Source organism: Onychomys torridus, chromosome 13, assembly GCF_903995425.1.
Source record: "Onychomys torridus chromosome 13, mOncTor1.1, whole genome shotgun sequence".
Lineage (NCBI taxonomy): Eukaryota > Metazoa > Chordata > Mammalia > Rodentia > Cricetidae > Onychomys > Onychomys torridus.
Window position 1 is genome coordinate 41,134,553 of NC_050455.1, and position 27,669 is coordinate 41,162,221.

At 40.8% G+C, this 27,669-nt stretch overlaps 1 protein-coding gene across 1 annotated transcript; it reads left to right on the top strand.

Moving 5' to 3' along the window:
- The first annotated feature begins 1,609 nt into the window (after positions 1-1,609).
- Positions 1,610-27,019, top strand: LOC118594993 (zinc finger protein 474-like). Its single transcript, XM_036205243.1, has 2 exons — positions 1,610-1,682; positions 25,422-27,019. The coding sequence occupies exon 2, from the start codon at positions 25,614-25,616 to the stop codon at positions 26,667-26,669; it is 1,056 nt and encodes a 351-aa protein (XP_036061136.1). The 5' UTR covers positions 1,610-1,682; positions 25,422-25,613; the 3' UTR covers positions 26,670-27,019.
- The last annotated feature ends 650 nt before the right edge of the window (positions 27,020-27,669 follow it).

Genomic DNA, 27,669 nt, shown 5'->3' on the forward strand with positions numbered 1-27,669 from the left:
GATGGGTCCAGGCCCCTAGGCCCAGTCCATTGTCGGGTGGTACCATCTTTAGGCTTATGGGCTTGGCTTATATAAGAGGCAATGCAAGCCAGTAAGCGGTATTCCTCCACTGTCTCTACTTCCGTTTCTGCCTCTAGGTTCCTGCTGTGGATGTATGCCCAGGTTTCCCTTGATAATGGACTCTAACCATTTTCTCCCAAATCAGTCTTGGTCAGAGTTTTATTCAAGTAATTAAAAGCAAACTAAGACACATATGTAGCCCAGCTATCTGGGAAGCAAGTTATCAGTATAACATATTTATTTCCTTAGTCCTAACCCTAAGAAGCATTAATAATAGTATATCCCTTAAACTTACAATAATGTGTAATAGGGATTAACACCTTGGTGTGTCTTCAACATACACATGCACACACCTGCGTACACACACATACAGTATACTTGTGCAGAGTTTATTGAATTCCCACTATAATGTTACTAGATTGTCCCTAGCAATAGAGGTGTGCTTTCCCATACTTATAAGCTGTTTTGACTCTCAAGCTTCATGCATGAAGAGCGTTCCAGTATAGAATGGTACCACAGTTACCCTAATATCTCTAAGTACTTTTATACATGAAAGAAACATTTTAGATCATTACTTCATATATATTTTTGAATGTTGAATCTGGGCCTTTAATACCAGCACTTTGGAGGCAGAAGCTGGCAGATCTCTGAGCTTGAGGCAAGCCTGGACAGCCAAGGCAACAGGGAAATGCTGCCTCAAAAAACCAGAATGTCGAGGTTAGTTTTTAAATGCACTTTAAAATACATGTTAGGGCACAGTAGAAAAAGAAATTAGATATAACTTCTACGGCTGGTAGTTCCTTGCATTCCAGATCAAGGCGAGAACTCCTTTTGAAACACAGACAGAATGTTGGATTTGATGGATGGTGGCTGTTTTAGACAGAAAATCTTCCTAATGTCCCTAGATAAAAGGATCAGTAGTATGACAAGTAAATGCTGGGGACCTTTTCTCCCACGAAGAATAATGTAGGAGACCAGCCCCCACCATTATTTACCCCAGGAACTCTTGAGGAATGAGGCACAAGAGACTTAGTTAGAGAGGGAAGAGATAACAGAGAGAAAACACAGGATAGACTCAGGTGGGCCTGGGTCCTTATTCAAACGGGCCCAGAACTTTATTCCAAGGGTCTATTTATAACAATGCCACCTGGTACCCAGACCTGTGGTCCAATCAACATCTTATGCAGTCCTGCTGGGTACAGCCACCAGGAAACTTAGTGGGCTCCAACAGAAGAAGTTGTGTTTCCACATGAAGAACTGTGGCAAGCTCATCTGCCTCTGCTTCCTGGGTGTTCAGTACCTTGGTCTAGTTCTCAGGGAAAGCTCAGGTCCCACCCACCTTCCCGTCTACTCCCACTTCCTTCACCCCTTGTTTTGGAGTTTACTGAGCGGTTGCTAGAGAGCCAGCCCTGTCCCTTCTGTTGACAGGTTGCCAGGATATATCCAGGCAACAGAAGCTGGGGTTCCTTTTATGCGGCAGCCTTACCTTCCAACTCTAAGTCCCACAAGGGAGATGTGAATCTTGGAGTTACCAGCTCTAGCACCATCCTCTCTGCAACCTCGGAGGGGGTCGGAATGCCACAGTAGAGGCTGAATATTGAGAAGAGGGCAGATACTACAAGGTAAGTCTGTTAGAGTGTGGCACTCCGGTCTCACAGTTCCTCAGTCTGAAGCTTTTCTTTTATCCAGTCATTAATTATGACCTCGATTTCCTCCACAGCATCTTTCCCAGTGTGCAGCCTAATAATCATGATATTTCCAAAAATAATATTTTACTTCTTTGGGATAGTATTGACAATGTGGCATAAACTATTCCTTAAATGCTGTAATGACTGAAAGATAATCTAGTTTCATTTAAAGACACAACCTAAATAATTTTCTTCCAAGCAAAGCATGCTTTTAACACTAATGCAATATTAAATTTATTGGCCAGCTTAGCCACAACAATAAAAACAGTGATAAAGGGTTCCATTACTCAGTTGAATTAGATTTTTTTAAAAAGTTAACTGAGTAAACTATAATCAAACTTGAGTTCTAATTTTGAAATTCCTAAAATCAACTAATGTAACAGAATATAGAATCCTCTCAACCAAGGCAAGGGCGTTTCCATCACCACAGAAACTGTCCTTATGTCCTTCCAGCCTGCCTTCTCTCCATTGTGCTGACTTCTGTCACCAGCGAACGATATACCCCCCATGAACTCTGTATGTCTATAGTCATGCAATGTGTGTTCCTGTGTCTGACTCCTCTGGATGTGGAGAATGTCCCTGGGCTGTTCTGGGCTGCTCTGTGTGCTACTGGTCAGTCCTTGATGGGTGAGCATAAACCCATGATTGTTCTACATTTGTTTAGCTAATCTGTTGGTTGGTGTTTGGTTCCTTTCCAGTTTAGACCTGCTGTAACCAAGCAGCTGTAAACACTCCTGCAGCAATTTCATTCTTTAAGTCTTCCCCCTTCATTGAGATCCATCTGACAAAATACCCATGCGTTTAGGGAGTGTCGTGAGGTGTTTTCATGAAGTACAGAGCAGGAAGTGATTCAACTGAGTTGAAGTGTCCATCACCTCCTACGGGGGCCTTGTTCACTTTGTTCTTTCCTTTTTTTTTTTTTTTTTTTTTTTTTTTTGGTAGAATGAATTCTTGTGATTCTCTGTCTAGGTACATTTCAGGGATATGATATACTACATCATCATTGTCTTCTATCAGTATGGTTTGTATTAGGTCCCCAATAGTTAAACTCAACAATTTGGATCCTTTAACCATTATTTTTCCTTTACCTCCAGGCTCCAGCTGCTGGTAACCACCACTCTACTCAAATGACTGACAGGTTTCAGAAAAAACATGTTAAATATCACTAATCATCAAGGAAATATGTCAGAGTCACCTCATGTATATTAGAATGTCATTTAGCAAAATGATTTTTTTTTAAAAAGATGCTGGCAAAGATGTGGTGGGAAAGGAAGCCTTAAGGGTACACTGCTTGTGAGAATATAAATTCAACCCACTATTATGGAACGGTGTCTGGATAGTCCTATGAAAATAACAATAAAACTGCCATAGTATCCAGCATTCTCATTTCGGGCATATGGCCAAAGGAAATGCAATCAGTATGCAATACTCACATGTATTGCAGCATCATTCAAGCACCAAGATAGGACACTGACAAGTCCATCAGCAGATGAATGGACAAAGAAATCATGGGATGCATTGGGGTGTTGTATATAGTATATCTTAGAACAATCAGTTTCCAAGAGAAAGAATCCCCATTTGTGGTAGCAGGGTGAACACAGGGGACACTGTGCTAAGTGAAATAACTCAGGTACAGAAAGACAAATGCCGCAAGACCCCCCTTCCATGTGGACTCTGAACATGTGCACAAGCCCTCTGGTTGTTATGTTTTTATTTATCTTTGGCACAGACCTAGGAGTGAAATTGATAAGTTCAAAGTGAATGTTTACCTTCAATCGAGTATGAAATGGTATCTTAGCGTAGGAATAATTCGAATCGGCCGTTGACCAAACCAAAGGGAACGTGTCCTGGTGGGTATCTTTTTAATTGCCTATTCACACCTTTGCCCACTTAAATATTTCTCTTACCTTTGATGATCCGTAAACCACACACTAGACACACCCTTCTTGGGTGGCATTATTGATAAATTGGACAGATGATGTCACCAAAGGTGTCAGCTTTCAACTTTTTCATCACTTCTGTATGTGCTCACCTTCACACCAAGCTCTTGTCACTCCAGCACTGCCTGCCCTAGCATGTCACATGTATGGAATCATTTAGCACATACTCTTCTGTATTGGATATTTTCAGCATCGTGTGTTCTGAGAGGACTCATGTTGTGTTTTGGAAATTTGTTTGTATTGAGTCAACCCCCAATGTAAGAATATGCTGCAATTTTTTTAGACTTGTACCTGCTGGTGTGTAATTATGTTTCCATTTTTCATTATTATGAGTAAAGCTACCGAAGACATCTATCTGTATGTGACTTTTTGTAGATATGTAACTTCATTTTTTTATACCGTATGTAGCCTATGCACATGGCTTAGTGCCAAATGAGTCTTGAGAGTGGCTGTAACACTCCACATTCCCACCAGCAAGATTCCCCACATCCTTAGTAATACTTGGATTGACACTGTTTTAGCTTCAGGCCTTGCAGCATGTATGTCTATGTCTCTGTGGTTTCTGTTTGCATTTTTCTTTTATAAAAAATTCTTGTGGGGTGATGGTAGTGCATGCCTTTAATACCAGTCCTTGGGAAGCAGAGACAGGCCATCTCTGAGTTTGAGGCCAGATGGTCTACAGAGAGAGTTCCATGCAAGCCAGGGCTACGCAGAGAAACTCTGTGGAGTTTAATCCCAGCATCCGGGAGGCAGAAGCAGTTGGATTTATCCTGGTCTACAAAGTGAATTCCAGAGCAGCCAGGACTATTAAACAGAGGAACTCTGTCTCAAAAAAAAATTACACAAGAAAAACTTCTTATTTATTTTATGTGTATGAGTGTTTGCCTGCATGTATGCCTGTGTACCACATGTCCAAAGGAGCCAGAAGTATCCTGAGCCTGGAGTTACAGATAGTTGTAAGCCAAACATCCAGGAACATTGTGTAGTATTTCCTGTATTCTACTGTCTACTAAAAAGTAGTTGTTAGCAATCTAGGCAAAGATTTGTTCTCTTTAAAACTTAGATTGTATTATGTACACATATAGATATGCATAACAGACTCTTTATAGCTATAAATCTTAAGTATATTCCTTTCCACTCGGTCATTTGTCTTTTAATTATCCTAACTTTGAAGAGTAGTAGTTTCTAATGTAGAAGTATCATTTATTAGATGTTTACATTTCCATCTTTTTTATTTTGTCTATGAAGTTTTTGCAGATACCAACATTACAAAAATATTTCCCTGTGTTCCCTTCCAGGAACCATCTAGTTTTAGCTTTTGTGAGTTTCTCTGTGGGTTGTTTTTGAGTGGTAAAAGTAGAGAGTTGGTATGTATACTTCTCGACTCTATGAAATGCACCTATTGCCTGCCCTCATTAGTATCGTTAATTTTAACAAAGCAACTTGTATTGGCTTATCAGTATAGAAGCAAGGATTTGAAGTATATATAGGGATGGACTGTCTATGACCACTTGCCAGTGGTCTTACATAAAACTTAAATGAGATTGGGCCAGTTTCCGTGAGGGTCATATATCTACCTTCCTAGGCAGTAACCTAATATTAAATGGCTGGACATTGAGAAAAAGCAAAAAATATTCAATAAATTGATTCACAAAACTTAGTACCAAAAAATTAATTTTAAATTGTTTATTTTTATTTAATTTTCACTAACTTATTGTCTAGAATATTACATGACCTCTTCTAGACAGGGGGAAAACCAGTATTTCTTGGTTTATAACTTAAACACAGACATTACCTATACTAGTATCACCTTGTCTATTCAACAATGGATTTTTCACATGACAGAGAAAAAAATAAACCTAGTAAAATAGCATCAGATCGAAAGTTTTGACATCTTCCTGTGAAAAAGAGAAAATTATCAACACACAAATGTTTTCAAAGCAAAAATATGACATATTCCTTTCCAACTTTGGAGCGTCTGTCATAAATACCCACTTTGAGCCTGAAAATGAAAAGTGTAACTTCTGTTATTTGTGCTTCCCTGCTCATTTCAGAACTTGAGTCCCATATATTGTCTCTAATAGAAATTTGAGAACAGTGACGAATGTATACAATTCCAGAACACCACTCCTGAAGGAGCAGTGACAATTCTTATGGGGTATTAAAAACATGGGGAGGTGTTCTTCAAATGGCAACAGCAATATACCATGACACAGCAGCACAGGCAGGGTTTAAAGAGGTCACTTGCTAATGGGTTAAATACGGTGATGAACTGTTAATTTGATGTTCAGGATACAATGAAGCCAAGCATTTATTTGAGAAAAGACCAAGAGAGTCCTGGAGAGAGTTGTAAACACAAGCAAAAATTGGTAAGGATCTGGTGTATTTTTGAGTATGATTTTAAAATTCACACTGATTAATAATTGGATGTTTTACTTTAAAAATATTTTTTGTTTGTTTTTCATGCATGTGCCTGTATTTATGTTCATGCATCATGTGCATGCAATACAGAGGCCGGAAGAGGGCATCGGATCCTCTGGAACTAGAATTACAAAAAGCTATTGTCACCATGTGGGTGGGGACTGGGAATTGAACCTGGATCCTCTATAAGAACAAGTTCTCTTAATTGCTGAGCCATCTCTCCATCCCAGACATTTCACTTTTAAATCAAGTCCTACTTGTATGTTCTCATGCAGGGACTGCATGGTTTTCTCATGTATGTAGGAGTAGTAAACAATTGAGCTTTATAGGCCATATATCCTGCCATTATAAGACAAAAACAAAGACAAATATGTAAAAGTATAAGCATGACTATTCTCCAATAAATATTTATCAAATGAGACCAGGTTAGGCAGCTGGCCAAATCTGGCTTATGTTCTATAGTTTGTGTACACTTGTCTAATGTTTGAGCAATTCTGGTGAATTCTCTTCCCCAAATCATACATTAATTTTTTAAAGTCTGTCCTTCCTCTGGGGACAAAGTACTCTGAGATTTCTTCAGAAGAGAAATGACTTTCAAAGAATAATAAGTTTGAAATTCCTAAGTACCCATAATGCTTTTGTATAATGGAGATTATGGATAAATAATCCCCAGCCAGGAAAGGCAAACATTGGTTTTTAGATTTTGCTTGCATGTGCAGTGCCCTTGGCACATGTGCCGAGCTGTCATAAGGCCATAGTTAGTGTCTCTTCCACTGCCATCCTTAGGGGCTGGGGGCTGCAGCATCTACTCCACTGAGTCGTTACTCTCTGAATGACTCAACCCTGAGGTATACTTCTCGGTCCAGTGCATAGTCTTTGGCTGGGGTCTTATTTGCCTTGGACTAGTTATAGATGCATGTCTCAGGCTAAATAGAATAGTAATTCCTTTATGAAGAGGAATTAACAAGATTTAAATGCTCAAGTATCCCTAAGACCTAAAAAAAAAAAAAAAAGCCACCAAATCTTGATTTCTATTTTCTATTTAAATAATTACATTGAGTTCTGTTGAAAATATAACATAAAATAAAGCTAATCTCATTCCACATAGGGTGTGTTTTGTCAGCACCTATCACGGGCCTGGCAAGAGGCCATGGGCTGTCAGTTGAACCGTAGAGAACAAATAAGTCCCCAGTGCCTTGGAATTCATGTCCAAGGGAAGGAAATGGATACCACACGTGTAAACCAAAAACCCAAAACAAAACCACATGTTGCGAATGCAGTTCAGAAAACAAGCTATGATGTCACTGAACAGAACTGATGGTGGCAGCTGCAGAACGTGTATGTGTGTGCATGTGACTGTGCATGCCAGTATGTGTATGTGTGGTTGTGTGCCTGGAAGAAAGTGCCAGCAGTTAATAGAGGAAAAGCAAGCAGGGAAGGCTTCTCTGGGTTGATAATATTTGCAGAGAGAAGTAAAGAGAGAAATTGGAATGCCAGTTAAGCAACTAGGTTTTAGGCAGGGGGATGGTCACACACAAAGCTATGTTCCATCCTCCACCCCGGTCTGATGAGCGTAAGAAAGATGTTGGCCTGTTTGAGGAACTGGAGGTGAAGTGAGCTAGCGAAGTAGTGTACAGAGGAAGGAAAGAGGGAACCAAGAGAGAGACCTGGAATGGGAAGGTTACAGAGGACCTCCATGGTCAAGAGTTTGAGCTCTATTTTGAGAAAGGTGGGGAAATTGTAAGTATCTAATCTGGGTCAGGGCACCAGGTTCTGGATGCAATTAGCAGAGATAAATATGGTCGCTAGGAAAATAAATTAATTGGAGGAGTCAAGGTGAATGTGGTCCTTCAAAGCCATGGCTGACATGGTATGAACAGTTGAACAACTTGCCTGGCAGTGGACTTCTGAGCATAGGCCAACATTCAAAGGACTATCTGGACCCATAAGTGTTAGATGTAGAAATGTTTCCTGGTTTCCTGTGAGTTAATGTAATACCACAAGGTAGCCAACATCAGGTGGGGAGAGTGGATGGACACAGAAGTGAAATCATTTGAGAGAGGAGACCCACTCAAACTCATAAGCAGAAAAAAAAAGCAGATCAGGCAGAAAGTTCCTCTCTTCCTTGTGACTTTAGTGAACAACCCCATAGGGGACAAAAGATGTCGTCTGCCCTTCTTCCTGCACTATTCTGATTGGCCCCATGCCTCACAGGCGAACTGTGGTCAGACTGGGAATCTTGGAGAGCTTGGGCAAGGGAGAGCATCTTATTAAAAGGCTTGTCAGGAGATCACATTAGTGAAGTTACTGTGATATGAACAACAACAAAATGAGAGACAGAGATCTTAGAGATACAGGATAGAAACAAGAGGAAAAAAAAACCCAGACTTCAGGTTTCAGCCAACAGCTGTCTTTGTTAGTACCGTGTGACCTAGTTATAAGCCAGAATATCATTTGTTAAAATGATAAGAAGGCATCCTGGATTAAATAATTGCTAAGCAAAGGTCAGGATTATTATTAATATACTACCTTACCTAGAAAGCATATGGAGAAGGAGGTATACATGTGTGTGTATAGTATGTGCTAGCAGCTTAGGAATTCTGTATTCAGAGGAGGGCAATTAAGAGCAGAGCACTCAATGAAGTGATAATAAATATAAACAATAAGCCTCTCATTGCTGGTCACATATATTTATTAAAGTATATAAATACACATATAGTCAAAGGCTATTCATAAATATTTAATAAAAAGTTAATATGCTATTTGACTGAGTTCATGGCATTTCCCCCTCAAAAATACTAGGTGATTGTGCAATGCTACAATCAGATAAATCTTGGATTGCTTTATCTGTTTATTTCCAAGTTAGCCATCTTATATATGAAACACATGACATTTGACAAACCACAATTAAAACCACATTTTCCTCATCAGTCAGCCTTTCCTATGTAAAACACAATATCAAATGGAATTTAATTATCCTAACTATTGGGGCATGAATAGATCATAAGACATTCCCAAATAATGTTTTCTGCAGAGATTTCTGGGAGCAACTTATGGTAAATAGCAAGTGCTGTTTTAAATTAAAGTTACTTAAAATACACTGTACATTCCTTGCCTAAATAAAGTAGGTGGTGTTGTGATACACTCATAATTTGATTAACTCTAACATGACCAAATTAATTTCATTATTAATTTTGTAACTGGAACTTCACAATTAGCTAAAAAGAATAAAGATTTAAAGCCTTAAATTGTGTCATCCTTCACATGGTATTTACAGGACAGACTTCCATGCATGCCTTCTCGAATACTGACTCCATAATGTCTTGAGATGTTTCCCTACACGCTATGAGTTTCCCCATACGTGATGTGGAATTCAAAGTTGCTGGAGTCTCGGGCTGGAAGATAGCCCTAAAATTACCCACCATGCTAGCCTGAGGACTTGGGTTCAGATCCCCCAGCAACCACATACAAAACAAAAACATTAGGAGGATGTGGTAGCCCACCTACAATCCCAGCTCACAGGAGCCAATGTGATTCCTGAATTTTCACCTGAGAGCTGGGTAGCCACATACCATCAAACCCAACTCAGATGAAGAGCTAGGTTAGACACTGGACTGGAGATATGAGGCTTGGTCCATCTTCTGTGCATGAAGGGAGCAGAGGAGATCACCTAAGCAACTTAACAAGAACAGCTTTTGCAACCCCTGAGCAAAAGACCATGGCCTTGGTGGTGTTTGGCTTTTGATTGCCTCCAGACTTTCTGCTTTGATGAAAAAGATATACTTCTATTTCCCTAAGTGACTGATGGAGGATTTTTTTTTTAAATTACAAACAATCTTCACAGACACAAAATCAAAGGAACCATATTGTAACAATTAGCTTGTAGACTCATGAGTGGGAGAATTGGGTTATTATGAAATAACTTGTAGTGAATTCAGCAATAACGGTGACAGGAACAGAAAAGTTATGTCACAAGTATCTGCTCTGGACTCCACTGCCTGAGGAAGGATGCTGGATGAAATGAATTCATCCCTCAATCCAGTTCCAGGCCCTTCTCACCTGCCACAAGTGACCTCAGATGATGGGACACATGTCATCAGGGTACATGCACAGGGGACTCTACTGCCAGGCCCAGCTCAAAAGCACACAGAATACCTGAATTGGGAGAATGCCAAGCCTGAGTTTAGGAGACTCTGTTCTCAGGTCTAGAATCCAAAATATTCTTCACCCACTGCGCATCACTTTCAGTAGGCTAAGAAGCAAGTATCATTGTTGCTGGTTAGACTGTCAATCATACATTGTCTATACTGGGTTTTCAGCTTCATATTTGTTAACGTCTCCTGATTGAACTGTTTTGAATTGCTGAGCAGAACTGGAGACTACCCTGAGCCCACTTGTAAGAAGGGTTTGGAAATGGCCAGTTCACAGCCAAGTGCTGCAAGTCAGCCTGTGTCCGGTGCCCAGTGCTGTGCCAGTCAGCTTCAGTGCAGGGAAACATGGCCGCCTAGAGCCAGCTAACTGGGAGACAGAGCAAGTGTCCTTAGCAAAGGGAGTGGGGAGGGCAGGCAGGATTACAATGTACTATATGGTTTGGATGAGGTTAGAAAACATGCTCATGTTTCCCTAGAGTTCTCAGTATTTCCAGGACTGTGGCTGAAATGTCTTTTTATTGAATATAAATAAAATGTGGTTTGAGTTAGCTAGAGAATGAAAACTTGGGAACTTCTTGGGGTATTTTAATAAAAAGGAGAATAATTTCAGAAATGTTGCTAATTACATTTTCCTGTCTGCTATATTGTGGATAAAGATGTGGTCGAGTATGAAGATGGTATTTGAAAGCATTGTAGTAATAGTAGTGGGATATATATGTGTATATATATATCATACCTGGCATCTGCCGGCACTTTATCTTTCATTTAATCTTCATAACAGTCCTGCTAGGTGACTTTTGCATCCTCCAAAACAGGAAGAAACAAGTCCAGAGATGATAAGAACCTCATTCAACATTCCACAGCCAATAGGAATTTTGGAGCTATGCTATGAACCTACGTCCAAGTTTATGTAAGGGTAATAAAACAAAGCAAATAAAAAAAGACAACAATAACAACAAAAACTATGGACACTAGAAAAGAAGTTCTGATATTTTGGTAAACTTCTTTTTCTTCTTTTACTTAGAAAGTGAGACCTTACCAAAAAAGCAAAAACAACAACAACAACAATACCTTTGGACACTAGGGAAGTTCTGATGGTTTGGCAAACCACTTGTTCTGCTTTTACTTAGAAAATTAGACCTTACCAATACATTTAAACAATTTGCTTGGCTCTGTGCCACCACCACCACCACCAGCCACCACCACCCCCCACTAGTGGTGACAATTCAATTACAATTAAGAACTGAGAGCCTGGAGATATGACTCAGCAGGCAAAGTTGTTGCTGTGTAAACATGAAGATTTGCATTAAAAAAACAAAACAAAACAAAACAAAACAAAAAACTCCAGCATCTATTTTCAAATGTGGGGACTCTTGCCTATAATCCCAGTATTTAGGAGAAGAGACAGACAGATCTCAGAGCTTGCTGGCAGGTCAGTCTGTCAGAAACAGAAAGCTCCAGGTTCAATGAACATCCCTGCCTCAAAAAACAAGGTGGAGAAGGGGTGAGGAAAATAACCAACATAAAAGTAAATAAGAAACTATCTCTGCTTCTTGTTTTAGTTAGGGTTTTTATTGCTATGAAAAGACACCATGACCAGCAATTCTTATAAAGAAAACATTCAATTGAGGAGGCTCACTTACAGTTCAGTGGTTCAGTCGATTATCATCATGATGAGAAACATGGCAGCATGCAGGCAGAAGTGGTGCTGGAGTTGAGAGTCCTACATCTTACAGGCAACAGACTGACAGACTGAGGAAGTTTGAGCAAGAGAGACATCAAAGCCCGCCCCCACAGTGACACACTTCCTCCATCAAGACCACACCTCCTAATGGTGCCACTCCCTTTGGGGGCCATTTTCTTTCAAACCACCACACGTCCTAACAAGATATATTGTTGAAAATGAATTCTCTCATTATTTAATCTGTGCATAAATAAGTCAAAACAATAGAGCAGAACAGTTCAGAGGTATTTGCCAAGATTTCCGCAAAAATAGGCATATGTCTGCTACTAGGGACACAATGTAGGACATGAATTGACTGCTTTAAGTGTCTATTACACATAGTATTGGGAGGAGCATAGAAGTCTTAGTAGTTAAGTATAAGTTATATTTTTGTAAATTATACCAATTCCTCTTCCTGCTAAAAGTTTGCTTTTAGAGGAAACTATGTCTTTTTAAAAAACTGAAAACTCGCTTTACCCGACACCTAAAAATTAGAATCGCAAATCCTTCAGATTTCATAATCCATTTTCTTTTTTCATTCTTATATGATACATATTTTAAGAAAATCTGTGGAAGGTTTCTATATCCCATAGGGGGAGTCAAAATTCCTGGTGTCAACTGCAAGAGAGCTCATTATTTATTTCCAATATATTTTCCTAATTAGTTAAATCAGTTGTTTACCACTTTGCTTCTTATTTCATCCACACCTCTCAACCTCCCAGCCTTCCCCCTCCCCAAACACCACATCTCTCTTTCTCTCTCTCCCCCACTTGTCTCATGCCACACACTGCTACTTATGTACACACAACCCATCTACATACTCACTGACATTCATTTATGCACATAAACATGTGTCTCCACTCACATCCATGCACATATTCCATCAAGTGATTCACAACACCTAAATGTTCACATCTATCTACACTTCCACACCACCAGTGGCCCACTTATTCCTGCCTACCTACACACATACCCATCCACATATATACACTCATCTGTGCACATACACACTCACTCTCATAATTCCATGTGTGCAATCCCATTAACTTGTATCCATCCACACACTCACCCACACTTAATTCCATACTCACATTCATCCACTTGTGTCTCCATCCTCTCATGGGCATACACCCACACTTAAGCTCCACCCTGACAAAACCTCATACACAGCATAGAGAAACTTGCCTCTCTCTCTCTCTGTGTCAAGTCCTACCATTTTGCAAGCATGGCCTGCTTTAGAAACTTGTATCTTTGCACACACTGCTGCTCCAGTGACCCAAATTACCTTTCTTTCCTCTCTCACTATCTGACTTCTATGCATCCTTCAAAAATCACTTCAGTGCTTTTTGTCATGAGAATGAGTGTAACAGCAAAACTGAAGTCATCCAAAATGCTTCAGCAGTGAAACAAAGTATGATATATATATAAAAGCCTACCTTATACCACAATTAAAAGCAGCAGATTACTAACATATACAACATGGTCAAATCTTCAGAAGACGATGCAAATGGGAAAAGTCTATCTCCTGTCTAAGTTCATTTATGGAATATTTTGAAATGATAAAGTATTAGGAATGGAAGCTAGATTACTGGGAGTAAGTGTTACTAGGAGTAAGGGATGGAGATTTGAGAGAGACAATGGAAAGAACGTAAATAAGGTTAAAATAGCATTACAAGGGATCTTTAGTATTGGAGCCATTTGGTACTTTGTGTAGTGGTGGATAATTATACATGCAGTAAAATTATATAGAGCTTTATTCATACACACAAACAAATTAAATGGGTATTCTGGATTTTATTCATATCTCTTTCCCTGGTGAGACATTATACTGTAGTTTTGCAAATCAGAGGAAAGTGAGCAAATGCACAAGGGATCTTCATATTATTTCCTTCAACTATATTGAATCTATAATTATCTCAATAAAAATTACAATTAAATATAATTATAATGTATCATCACACCTAAAAAATTAATGTAATTTTTATTATCTGGGCAGCAAGATACATTTTAAAGGACTATGGTATGAAAAAGGATAACATGAACCCTGGCCAGTGGAAATTCCTTAAGTATATGAGAACAGTCAATTCTGTCCCACACAGAGGGGAAACTTGGCACACAGCAAACCATATGGCCAAAACTCAGATCTGCAGACATGATGAGAAACAGAGACCAACCGTTCACCCAGACTTTAGGCACCAAACTCTGAGAATGAGTAACTGTCCACATCCTTCTTCATGAGGGGGTACACAGCAGGGAAACAAGAGACTCCCAGCCTTGGGATGGCTACATCAGCTTAACATCAATCATTTTCCTTTGTGTAATCCTCTCTAGCTTTGGAGAAACTTCAGATACGATCCACTTAACAAAATAATCTCTCACGTATTAAAATGAAAAGCATTTTTTTTCTGAGTATCATAGGCAACACTCTCCAGTGTTCTTTTTGTACAGTATACTACAGTTTTCATCTGTTTATGTAATTCAGTCATTGAGTCTGAGCTGGGTAACAGTGATGCCCACAAACACCTGGTGCCAGGGGTTGTGTAATGGGGATACACAGTAAGACTACACAGGGGGACAGCAAGGTGGAAGATCTACATTATGCCAAACTTCTGTATAGAGAATGAATGACTCTACAAACTAGAAATGAATTTTCATGTCAGAATCAAAACAGATTATGACTCTTTCCTACTCCGCAAGGTCCAAGCACCTACTTCCACTTGCTAAAAAATTCTGCTTGTAGTGTGGACAGCATGGTTGCAAGAAGAAAAAGAATTCTGTTACACATGGAACACCCTCATTAATAAGAAATGCCAGGAACTGGCCAAAAGCAGTGTGCATTTAATTCAAATTTCTGAAGAGTATACTTAATGATAGTTCCCTCTGATGTACATAAGCAATGCAAAACAAATAATGTAGTCAAAGAAGAGAGAGGATAACGAATGAGAACCAGGAAAGATATACTGACCACAGTTGGGGTAAAACAGAATCAGAAGATGTCATGTACCATGGTTAGGAATTCTTGCCACCCTAGAGAGTGACACTAAGGCTCACTAAACAATGTTCTATATTTATTCAGCTGTTATTATAGAGTGAATCTTATTATAGCACATTTGAGACAACTAGCTGGGTATGACACCAAGGCCCAGCCCGTGTGATGGAGTTCCCCACCGATTTGTTACCTTTGGAGATGAGCTTGCTTACTGTGCTATGATTTAAAATTCTAGGCGTAAGTGTAGACAAGACTAATGGAACGACCTTTTGACAGAAGGTTGCTGTGTCCACAAAACTGATTTCAGTTTTTTGAGATGGTTTCATTTCTTACTATGAGTTGCAAGTTATCATAAAATCAATGACTTAAAAAGCACAAATTGATTATATGACAGTTCTATGTTAGAGGTCTAGCCAGGGGCCTCCCTGGGCACAAGCTGAGATGTGAAAAGGTCACTTGCTTTTTCAAAACTCTCTAAAGAGTCCAAAGGCACCCCACCTGCCTTGGCTTGTTTGGTTCTTCCTCTATCTTTAAAGTCAGAAAATGTTTGTGAGTTCTTTTTGAACTTCAAATTCCTTCTCTCTCTGCAGCTTGGGGACAGTCAAAGCTCTTCACGCTTGTGACTAGAAAGAGCCCATCACTCCTAATAGACAACAATATGCTTTCTATAAACTACAATTGAGTTAACATTTAAGTTAGACATTTCTACTTGGGAACTTGTTAACACTGCTTTTATCGTCCAGTCACATTATGGCAACTCGAGAGTAGGTGCCTAGTTCTTTATGCATTTCCTAATTCTGCCCTTATTGTATTGGCTTGTCCTAAATGTAAAGACAGATAGTGCTTGAAAGTGATATGGGATGGCATAGCATGAGATGTAGAGAAAGAGCCACCTGAAAATGCAAACAAATACTCCAGGCTTTGCCATCTTCTCTGTAACTGAAAATATTCATATAGATTTTCCTTCTCTGCTACAAGGGAAAGGAGCAAGACAGCAGATACTCTGAGGTCCACAGGGTTTGATAGTAATTCAACAGTGAGTGGCAGGAAGCTTTCAGTACATTGTAAACCACAAGATATCTAAGCCATAAGCTATAGGGTTTTTAAATAAAGAGCTGTCACCACATTTCATGCTTTGCCTGGGCTTGTGGGACACAGAGAGGAAGCAAGTTCCTCACAGATAGCAGGAGACAAATGCTGGTGGTCGTCACCAGCAAAAGACATCTTATGTAAGCTTTCCCGAGAAGGGAAAAGATGTGGTGCAGAGGGTTTGGAATCATTGATGAGTTCTAACCCTAAGGTCTGTGACAGAGTATCTTCACAAGATCAGTGACATCAAACAGAGTGACAATAGCTTTTGGGTGACATATCTGTGTAGGGAGGTCCTGGTATCATGGCAATAAAAGCCCATGGTGAGAAGCAGGGTTAGCTTGGAGGCATAAGTAAACTATCAAGTCTCCAGACTCATTGCCTGTCAGTGAGCAAATCAGAAAATAGAGCCTCATTCATTGACTGACAAAATAGAAATGCAACCTTCCCATAGGCCCTGGTTGGCTTTTTCCTTCCTGCCCAAGAACTCTCCTCAGATACAGCTCTGGGTAAAGAGAGCATTATTAACAGTGTCAAGAGCTGTAATGAATGTTCTTAATAATCAATTTAAGAGTTAGCCAGGCTCCGGGAGACTCTGACCTCCTGGAGGTAGATAGAGCTAAGGCACAATGCTGGGCCTGTTATTAGGTCAGTGGGGGATATGGCTAGGAAGGTCCCTCTGGGACGCAGTGACAGCCATCTGTCTTTTGCCAATCTATCCTAGCCAAGGGCAGCCGTACGCATTATGGTTGTTTGACACACTAGGGCAGTGACTATACTTCAAATATTGTTACCCTTGGCTTGGCAGCCTATGCCAAAAGTATTGCACTAAGTGATAACGAGTCAAGTGAGTTACAGCAGTAGAACTTTGTCAGGCATCTCATGTGTTGAGGCTAGTAACACATGCATTGATTCAAAATTCTTCTAAAATTTGAATACTAAAACCTGAGTATTTTCCCTAATCTTTGATGGTAATCAATTTTAGGTCTCATTCTAGCTTGAGAAGGAATTATAGTTCTGTTCTTCCACATGTTTAGTTTAATTTATACTCACTTCTTGAAAACACATCTTGGCAGAAGGAAAAGTAGACCAAATTCTTCAGTCTTTTCTAATGAGAGATTTTCAAGTCCTAAAAAAACCCTACAGTTGCTTTTATTGTTGGTAGATTAAATTGACTAGTTCCTTAGAAAGAAGAATAGCGTCCCATAGAAAGAAAGACATTGAGTGGTAAGCAAGGTCCATTGGCTTACATAGAACAGCTCAAATCGAGTGGATTGATAATTAAATGTGCAAATGGCTTCAGAGTATTCAGGTGACCCCATGGAACACTTGTTTTCCTGCTGTTGTTCCCCCCTTCTTTTTGTCCTTCTTGTGGGTTTTCTAAATACCAGGTCCTTTATTTTTCTTTCTGGAATTACATATGTCATCATTCTGACCCTTCAATAACTTATAAGCATTCCTCCTGATGTCACTGAGTCTTTTCTTCTCGGGTCTCCCCCTCATTCCTCAAACCATGCATTTCATCTTCAGCCCACTTTCACTGGCAAGATTCCCTCCTAAAATCTTTAAACAATACGTATGTTGTGACTTTAGTTGTCACATCTCACAGAAAAGATAAGATATCTTCAACTCATCCTCAGTTTCTGAAGAGCTGGGATTTGCAAATTCTTGAAGTGGTTTTCAAATACCCAGTTCAGAAGAAGACTGTGGGAAAGGGTCAGTTTCAAGTGAGGTTCACAAGCAAACTTACAGACTCAAATGGCCCCAGGGTGAAGCCTGCACTATAAATTAGTGAAGTGAGCCTGTTGAGAAACTTTGGCAGAGTCCAGCTGCCGTCTGACCTGTGGCTTCCCTTGTGCTTTAGCTTATATTGGTTGTGTGATAGGAATGCAGTCTCTTCAGGCTAAATCTTCCACTATGTCAAGTAAATGCAAATAACCATTCATGGGACATCTCTAAATTCAAATATAGTGGCAATTAGTTCGTTCTTAACACTTTGAATGCTACAAAGAATACATACATATGGGCCACATTTGGCCTCTGAGCCAATACTTGGGATAGAATTATCTGAAATATGAGAAAACACAGAATGTGAACGTGCTGGTTAGTTTGTGGTTGTTGTTATTGTCAATTTGACACAAGTTATCTGAGAAGAAGAAGAAACCTCAATTTAGAAAATGCCTCCATCATATTGTCCTGTGGAACATTTTCTTGATTGATGATTGATGTGGAAGAGCCCAGCTCCTTATGGGAGGTGCCACCTTGGGGCAGATGGTTCCGGGTTGTATAAGAAATGAAGCTGAGGAAGTGATGAGGAGAAAGCCCAAAGCAGCATTTCTCTGGATGATCTGTTTCAGTTCCCGCCTTTAGGTTCCTGTTTCCAGGTCCTTGCCTGGAGTTCCTACCCTGACTTCCCTTGATGATGGTTGACTGTAACCTGTAAGCCAAGTAAACTCTCTCCAAGTGCTTTTGGTCAGTGTTTTGTCTCAGCAACAGGAAGCAGACTAGGTCAGTGACATTCCTTTGACTATTCCTTACTAACCTGAATCTTCCTGCTCCACCCTTTTCTTCTCTTCCATTTCTCTTTCCTCATCCTTTGGATTTCTACACATTACAGGCCTCTAGTGCACTTATATTGGTGGTTTCCATAGTCATTTCTCTACTGCTCCACATAACAGTGTGGCAGTTACATGGCCATACCTGTGTAGCATTCATGACGTTGTACCCGGTGATTTAGGATACCCGATATAGAGTGAAAAGCACAGGTTACATCTAATACTAGCTTCCATGGGGTGATATTATGAACCTTAACAACATAAAACGTCCATGCAGAAGGCTCTACTTAGAGGCAAAAAATGTCCATTTCTCTCCATTCACTGTAGCTTTTCTAATACCACAGACTATTGTGTCCATACCTAGCAGTTAGACAGAATGAAAATAAAAGAAGTTTTGGATTGAATGTCTTTATACTGAAGAAAAAAAATGGGGAAGGTGATTTTTTTTTTAATTAACCTTTCAAATCTAAATTGGAGACGCCCATATTCCCCTAAAGCCATGCCTCTGACTACATGGCTTTTTTTTTTTTTAAGCTGTCCTGTGTTTACCATTCTTTCAAGCCATACAGCCCTCAGGTCCCAGCTGTTCTCATAAGACCCTTTGTCAGTTCATATGAGATTTTCTGAGGACCATAGACACCAATCTCCCTAGACCTTCCAGAAAGAGTGCTAGTCACCCAGCTCCCATCAGACCTTCTGGTAATCCTTGGTCTCTGAGTAGGATGGCTTTCCTCTGATTTCTCTCCACAGCAATAATGGCCTTATGACTAGACGATCAGCAGGAACAGAGTCATACAAAACTAAAGAAACAATAGCTATGCCTAAAATGACAGGTTTCCCCTTATGACGTAGTTCAATTAGTGACAAGAAGGAGAAGTGACATTTTCTAGCTCATAACATCATTTTCTTAAAGTTACAAGGCCACATTTTTGGTGTTCTGAGTGAGTGAGTTTTATTGTTGAGGTAAGCACCTTAATTCCTAACAAGTTCTGAAAGAATTCCTTTGCATTTTTACTTATTGCAGTAGTAAAATACTGTGCAGCTCAAATAGCATGGATATTTTTTAATTACTTATTCTGTTTGTAACCATCAGGAAACAAAGACCATATAAGTTATTTGAACAGAGGGAATTTATTCAAAGTGCTGTTAACTAAGAATGAAACTGTTACCTAAGCAACCAACAGTAAAAAATGAACAACGGAAAGGAGGTGGCAGTTCCATTCCCAAGATTAGAAGACAATAGGGAAGATGCCTCATTTGCAAAAACTCAGAAGAGGCATCTGAAGAGACAGGAACCAGATTTCCTGGAAGAAGCACCAACTGGCTGCAGATAATGTCCAGTGGAGGTCAGTAGGTCTTCCCAAGTGTTATAAGGACAAAACAGGATTCCTCTGCTGCTGCAGAACAGAAGTGAGTTGCAACATAAGGAAAAGTTGCTGGAGTGATGTTCACGGTCATCATAAGCAGACAAGAAGCCATCAACAAAGAGCATGTTGGCTCTTACTGCTCCAACCTGGTGTTCCATTGGCACCCCTTCAGAGCACAGCATGGAGCCCCCAAGGCAGTACAGTCTCGGGGAGAGTGCTTCAGGAGGTTGGGAGGGTCAGTCCTAAGTCAGAAATGGGCTCAATAATTATTCTCCCAGTTCTTTAAGAAGCTCATGGAAAAATGTAAGCTTTTGTTTTCTTGAACAATGTCATTACATTTTCTTTTCTAAAAATATCTCTAGGAACTGAAGTATGAATAACTTTTTAGAAAGAACCATTGGTTGATATTTATAGCTTTGAGTATTTCACATATGATTTTCAGGATAAAAATTACATATTTTAGTAACTCAGCTTTGCTCTGAACGTATATCCTTTGAACTGTCTTATTTGAAAAGATTTTGAAATTTGAAAGATCATAACTAGAACTTATTCTAAGTAGTATTTTTTATTATTCAAAAATTTCATACATATATACCAGTCTCTTGATAATATCCACTTGGAATCTACCTCTCCAATTCCCCGTGGACTCCCAAACATATCTCCCTTACAACCTCATGTTGCGCTCATCATCATCATCTTCATAATTATTGTTAGTGGAGCCCTCCCAGTCCGGTTAGTGCTGGCCATGTGCACATGGATGTGAGATCATCCACTGGGAGCATGGGCAACCTACCATGAGTCACACTTCTAAAGAAAATGACTCCCTTCCCTCAACCGCCAATAGCTTTGCAGCTCGGGTGGGACCTCAGTGGTCTCTCCCTCCTCCGTGCTGGAATTTTTAATTGGCTTGGTCTTGTGTAGGCAACCACAGCTGCTGTGAGTTACATATGCAACAGCCATGTCATGTCCAAGGACAGCACTGCACAGCTCTCCTCCCCAATCTCCAGTTCTTACATTCTTTCTGCCTCCTCTTCCACAGTGTTCTGTGAGCCTTGGTGGTGAAGGGGGCAGGTGGATACAGATCTTCCATCTATGGTTACACACTTCCAGTCATTTACACAATGAGAGTTCATTTTGTGCTGTAGCAAAGGCCATTATTTAATTACTAGGATATCTCAGTTACTATTATGTTTTCATGAATACGTGACCTCTAAAATACACAAATAGACATTTGTCTCATGTGAATAAATTCTAAGGAAGGTACTCCAGTGTTTAGTAGTGGGTTTTACACTTAACAGAGACCCAAGTTCATTCAAGTCTGTGCCCGGTCACACCAAGTGTTACAGGGATATTAACTGTTCCAAGATGGCTGCTAGGGTTCCAGACATCATATAACATCAGCACCTATAATCCTAGCACTTGGCAGGAGGAGGCAAGAGATGATGAGTTTATACCCAATCTGCAATAAATGCTAAGAGCCTGTCTCAAAAGAAAAAAAAATTCTCAAGCCCCATCAATATGCCTACTAGTTACAAAAGAACTCATAGACTTTTAGCTGGAAAACATGCCCAGCTAAAAATTAGGGCTGCATTGGCCAGGGGAGTTGGGCAGCATGGCTTTTGGTAAGTAACAAACTACCTCTGCCAGACTCTGGGAGGGATATTACCTCATTTGCCACAAGCCTCAGTGTAAGTGATAATATTTGCTCCTTTTGAAAAGCAAGATTTCCCAGGTAAGATAGTGCAGAGAGTATATTAGGAGACAGTAATCACATGAGAAGCTAGAGAGAGTGGAGGTTACTGAACAGGTTAAAAGAAAGACACAAAAATAAAACCTTATTTGCCTTTGGATCGTGGCCATTCAGGACAAGCTTCAACTTTTTTCTTAGATTTTTGCCCATTTGAAGAATTTGAGTTCTAAACTTAGAGAGAAGAGGCTGTCTCGTGTGCTAATTATATTTATTTTAAAGGATTAAGGTAGTTTTAAAAGACTTGGTCATACTTTTGGTTGCATCCAAAAATTATTTTTTGCTTTAAAGAAACACTATTTAAAAGCAAAATGGGCTCTGAATTCCCACAATAATGACACTCAAATTTGTGTTTGTTTCTCCCTTCCCGTGAACTCTAAAGAGGGTGGAAAAGGACATAACCTTGATAAAATGTGAGCCCTCCAAGGTACCCCTTAAATGTCCATTTTGCAAATATGGCTAAAATTCAAGCATGTCTCCACGGATGCTTGGGGTAAAGCTGGCTGGCTTTATAAAGTGCTTCTCTTTATGTACTAACAGCATTGTTTTATGATGTGTCTGAGTCACAAGATGGTTCCTTTATGTAAATTAAAAATATGTATTAGTGTTTCTAGCACTTTTGTTTTAATAACCAACTTACAGGGTAAAATAACCAACCATCCTTGCCCTGGCACACTGCCTTAGCAGAGTTAGAGGCAGGAACATTATCCACTGCTCCTTGGCTCCCTCAAAGTTCACTCACTTCTAGGTACCTCATCTTTTTTACTTTCATACCTTCACTTGTGGTGAGAAATGTTTGTAGGAGAGAGACGAAGCACAGGATTAAAACTCTTAGGACACTTCATTCTGTTTGGTGCAGAGACTGTGTTCATAGCCTCCTCATGTTCCTATGCTGTAAGGACAGCGGTAAAGCCGCTGCAGGCTGAACACCATCTGGCCTCACTGAGTAGTCTTCATGATCACCCTGAGTCTATTGTAAAGAGAGACTAAACAGGTCATTCCTCACACACCTCTACCCCATACCCAGCCCCTCCCAGGCCCAGCTATATAGATGAGCCTGAAGAGGTTGGTAGGTTGAGAGAAAGGGTGTGTTGCACCTCACCAGAAGGAACTTCTAGCAAACCATATTTAGAGCAAAATAAAATGACCCCTTCTCGTAGGGAACATCCTGTCTTTGGGAGCGTTTGTCTCCCTATGCTGTTTTTTCCATCTGTGCCCTCTCCACCCACCTCTCTTTGCTTCTCCAAAAAGGGAACACCGAGGCTGGAGACATCTTAGTCGACTGCCCAGGAGGCATGTGAATAGTGTATTAAAACAGGGCTGGAAGCTAAAGGAAAGAAGCTCCATGGAATGCAGGATAATGGAAAGAGCTGCACACTGGAGCCAGCCAGAACTGGAATTGAACTCCAGTTCCGTCATTTAGAAACTCTCTTGGACACCTTACTTGTCTTCTCTGAGTTGCAGTTTGTTTATAAAACTGAATAATAATATCTGCCTCATCATCATATCAGAATTAACTGAATGATATACATGAAAACTAGAGCTCAGAGTTTGGCCCACAGTTGGCATTCAATAAATCTTAGTCTCTTACCCTCGTGGGAAAGGGGACAGGGTTATTTGCATGGGTCACCGGGCTTTCTCAGTATTCTACTGAGAACTGACTCTCTCTCTCTCTCTCTCTCTCTCTCTCTCTCTCTCTCTCTCTCTCTCCCTCTCCCTCTCCCTCTCCCTCTCCCTCTCGTGTGTGTGTGTGTGTGTGTGTGTGTGTGTGTGTGTGTGTGTGTGTACATGTGGGTAGGGAGGAAGAGGGTCACAGACAGAGACAGACAGATGGAAAAGTAGTTTAAAAGAAGAGAGCCGATTTTATTGCGTACACTTTCCTAATATCTTTCACTGTCTGTAACTTCCTGGTATCAGGGAAAATGGATAATTCGGTCAGAGTAGTCAGTAGCTCTGGGTATTTTACCCACCTGCTGATAAAAGGTAGTGAGCTCTCTTCACCATGCTCCCCATATCCCCTATCCCACTTCCCCATGCTCCCCATGTTCCCTAGCCCACTGTCTTTTCTAATGGTACTGAGCAAATGCTCCATTTTCCTGAGTTTCATTTTCTGTGCTGGCCACTCTGCTTGCAGCCGACACATTCCTTTGCTGCCACGTGTTAGCACTGCTGTCTCAGGAGCTGTCAGAATGAAGAATCGTTTCATTCTCTGTGCCAGACCTGAGCTGATCTTCTAAACGATGAAGATTCAGGCCTCTCTTGGCACCTAAATACAGGAACCGGGCTTGGATCTCACAGTTCTTTTTGTCCGTTGTAACCCTCATAACTGGGTTTTTCATATTCCACGTCTAAGCTCATGTATTTGCTGACAGTGGTGAGGCCCAGGTCAGGTGCTTCTCTGGGACCTAAATGGATGCTTTCAGGCTCCAACCCTGACTCAGTGACCCAGGAAATGAGACCTTGAGATTTCTGAAAACAACCTTCCTGTGACCCAGGGTATAAATGAGGCCTGGAGATTTCTGAAAATCACCTTCCTTAGAATTAGGTTGTTAACCCACAGTAAAATTTACTAATAGTTTTCCCCAAGATAAAAAATCCTTCTGCTTCTGCCCATTAATGAGATCTCATTACCCTATTAGCCTTTCCTTCTAGTTTGTTTGAGAAAACCAGAGACCATGTTTTTCTTTCTTTCTTTACAAAAACTGGTTGGTAAGCATACATATTTAGCTCAGTGGTAGAGCGCTCGCCTAGCAAGCACAAGGCCCTGGGTTCGATCCTCAGCTCAAAATAAATAAATAAATAAATAAATAAATAATAAATAAGTAATAAAAGAGCATCAAACAATGCCTAAACATCTTAGTTCCAAGGAAGATAATGCAGCTACCAAACCTGGGTTCCTTGCTTCAAATCCATAAATATTCAAGAAGCCTTGAATGCTACATATCTCAGTGCATCTCCAATACTTGACACCTTTCAACAAAATTTGTTTCACATGTTAAATAGTTAAAAAGAAAAAGAAAAGAAAAACATTGTTTTTAGAGAACAGTGTGAGCATCACCTCAAATATTTGACACATCCCAACAAAATTTGTTTCACTTTTAAATAGTGCTAGAAACAAGGTTTTTTTTGTTTGTTTGTTTGTTTTTAAGAAACATTCTGAGGAGCCCGCTGTTTTCACAGTTGTCAGAGGGATCTAGGATACTGAAGGGTCGGGACTCTCTGAAGGAGGGGGTTTGTGGCATTGGGAAGTTTGTCTACAGGGCCTGTTGATTCCTTTAATCTTCATAGTTCTCTGTTTTCCCTTCTGTGGCTATGCCGTCCTGGACTCTGCCTCTTGGCACGTGTCATCCATGTCTACGGGAGGTCATTTTCAGCCGCCTTTGTGCATAATTTTGCAGTGCAAATTTCAGTACCCTGCAATTTCTAAATGAATTATTCCATTTGGGCGGACGTTTCTTGTATATTTCTAATGTATAGGTTACTAAGCTAGTCAAAGAGACTACATGGCCAATTAAAAAATACTGCCTTTTATCAGTTTATGACCTAAGGTGTGTGTGTGTGTGTGTGTGTGTGTGTGTGTGTGTGTGTGTGTGTGAGAGAGAGAGAGAGAGAGAGAGAGAGAGAGAGAGAGAGAGAGAGAGAGGTTGTGTTGTGTAGTAACTTCTTGATTTATGTTCCCCACTCCTTACAGATCTTGGAGACATCCGAGTCTTAACAGGGACTTTCCAACATTCCAAACTGCTGCCCTACAATGAAGCTCTGAGTCACTGACCCGAGTACTGGCAACAATGTGGACGCCCAGGACAGCCAGCGTCAGGCGCCGTCCGTGTAAGCAGCAGCCCAGAGCTAGTGTGGCCTGAAACTCCAGCAAGCGCTAGAGTTCATGGAAAGAGGAAAGGAAAGGATTCCCAGCCAATCACAACGACCTTTCTGCGGTTCCAAGGAGCCCACCTTCCTTATCCATCAGGCTGACCTGCCTAGAGATTCCCACTCGACCCTTCTGCCAGAAATACATTGTGGACGTCACACGGAAAACAGAAAGACCAACACTCAGAAAAGGAGACCGGGAACCGTGATACTATCAAAACGCCCAAGTAGAATTATGTCAGGAAGCCAGCCTAGCCCTCCTGTGATCCCTCCCCGCAGACCGGGGTTCCGGATATGCTACATCTGTGGCCGAGAGTTTGGGTCCCAGTCACTTGCCATTCACGAGCCCCAGTGCCTGCAGAAGTGGCGCATTGAGAACAGCAAACTGCCCAAGCACTTGAGGAGGCCAGAACCCTCCAAACCACAGCCCATTGGTGGTGGTAGTGGCTCCTACAACCTTCAGGCAGCCAACGAGGAGGCATTTCAGAGCGCACAGGCTCAGCTGCTCCCCTGTGGCAACTGTGGCCGCACATTTTTGCCAGATCGTCTCCTGGTTCACCAGAGAAGCTGCAAACCAAAGGGTGAGAATCCCAGAACACCAGACACAGATGGTCCTGATGTTTCTACTGGTCTCAAGAAAGCTTCTAGCAGCATCCCAGCCCGACCAAGGACTCTCATCTGTTACATCTGTGGTAGGGAATTTGGCACACTGTCCCTTCCTATCCATGAGCCCAAATGCTTGGAAAAGTGGAAGATTGAGAATGACCGGCTCCCTAGAGAGCTGCGTAGGCCACTGCCCCAGAAGCCCAAACCCCTTCCAACTGGACAGCCTAGCCAAGAAGGGGCAAGTGTAGCTGCGCTTGTACCTTGCCCAAACTGTGGCCGGACCTTTGCCCCAGACCGCCTACCTGTACACCAGAGAAGTTGTAAATCTCAACCCAACGGGCAAAAATTTCCAGATTCGAACTTAGAAAGGAAAAGTGAACCAAATGTACCCACCAATTCCAAGCAACAAAGGAACGTGGCAGCAGGAAATGAGGACAAGGTAACTGGTGTGGTTAGGATAAAGTAGGTGGACTGGGGACATAACGCATCTTCAAAGGGATGAGAGAATTGTTCCCAGAGCCAGCCACCTCAGCCCCAAGGATGGTTTCTCTCAAAGCCTTACTGTGTCTCAAGGCAGTCTGTCCAAGTGGATCTCCTTTTGAACTCCAGGGGCTGTGTCTTTTTTGGCAAAGCAGACCTAACAACAACACACTTGCCTGGTTGGTTCATAATCCTCTCCAGTCCTACAGCCTAAAAGAGATGGACCTTTTTTTCCCCTCTGATCCCTCATCCCAATAATCCCCGGGAGAGACTGTTACTTAAAATGAGTCATTAATGCTGTGTCTACATTACAGAGATATAATTCCCATTCCAACAGCCAATGTTTATTGCTGGTTTATTTTAGTCATCTACCTTAGGAATTCAGCTTTGGCAACATTGGGTTATGCTGAGTTTATATTACTAAAATAGAATCTGTGTCAAAAACCCCAAATGACTTTAGCAATAATTAAACACTGGGGTACCTGCTAAGTCTATGTGTTCTGCAGATGCAGTATGATTTCATTTAAGTCATACATGATTATAAGTGTGTGTGTAGGGGGCAGGGATTCACCCCAGCATGGATTCTGAAACAACTAGATATGCATGCATGGTTCTGGGTAGAGCCCAGTCCTGTGTTTTTCTGTACCCTTTTCAGATACTGTTCATCAAATCGGGTCCCCCAATCTCAGCCATACTAAACAAGCATGAACTCAGGTGTCATCAGCCTATAAGGTGAAAGTTGTTGACCTTTTTCTTGGGGTGTCGCCATCAGAAGGATTGAGTGGTGATGCTTATGAAGGTGGCTAATTGAACAATAGAACTTGGAACATGCTCTTTATTCTACTGTTAAACCAGGACACTGGCCTGTCACATCTTACATGTCAAACTGTAAGAAATAGGAGGTGGTCTTTTCTCAGGGCTATTTGAATTCCAAGAATGCTCAGACCCCCTAATCACAGACTCTTGATAGCAGCCTTTAGCTAGAT

Excerpts from the sequence above, each read along its gene's own strand:
- LOC118594993 (XM_036205243.1), top strand. The coding sequence starts at position 25,614 with ATGGAAAGAGGAAAGGAAAGGATTCCCAGCCAATCACAACGACCTTTC.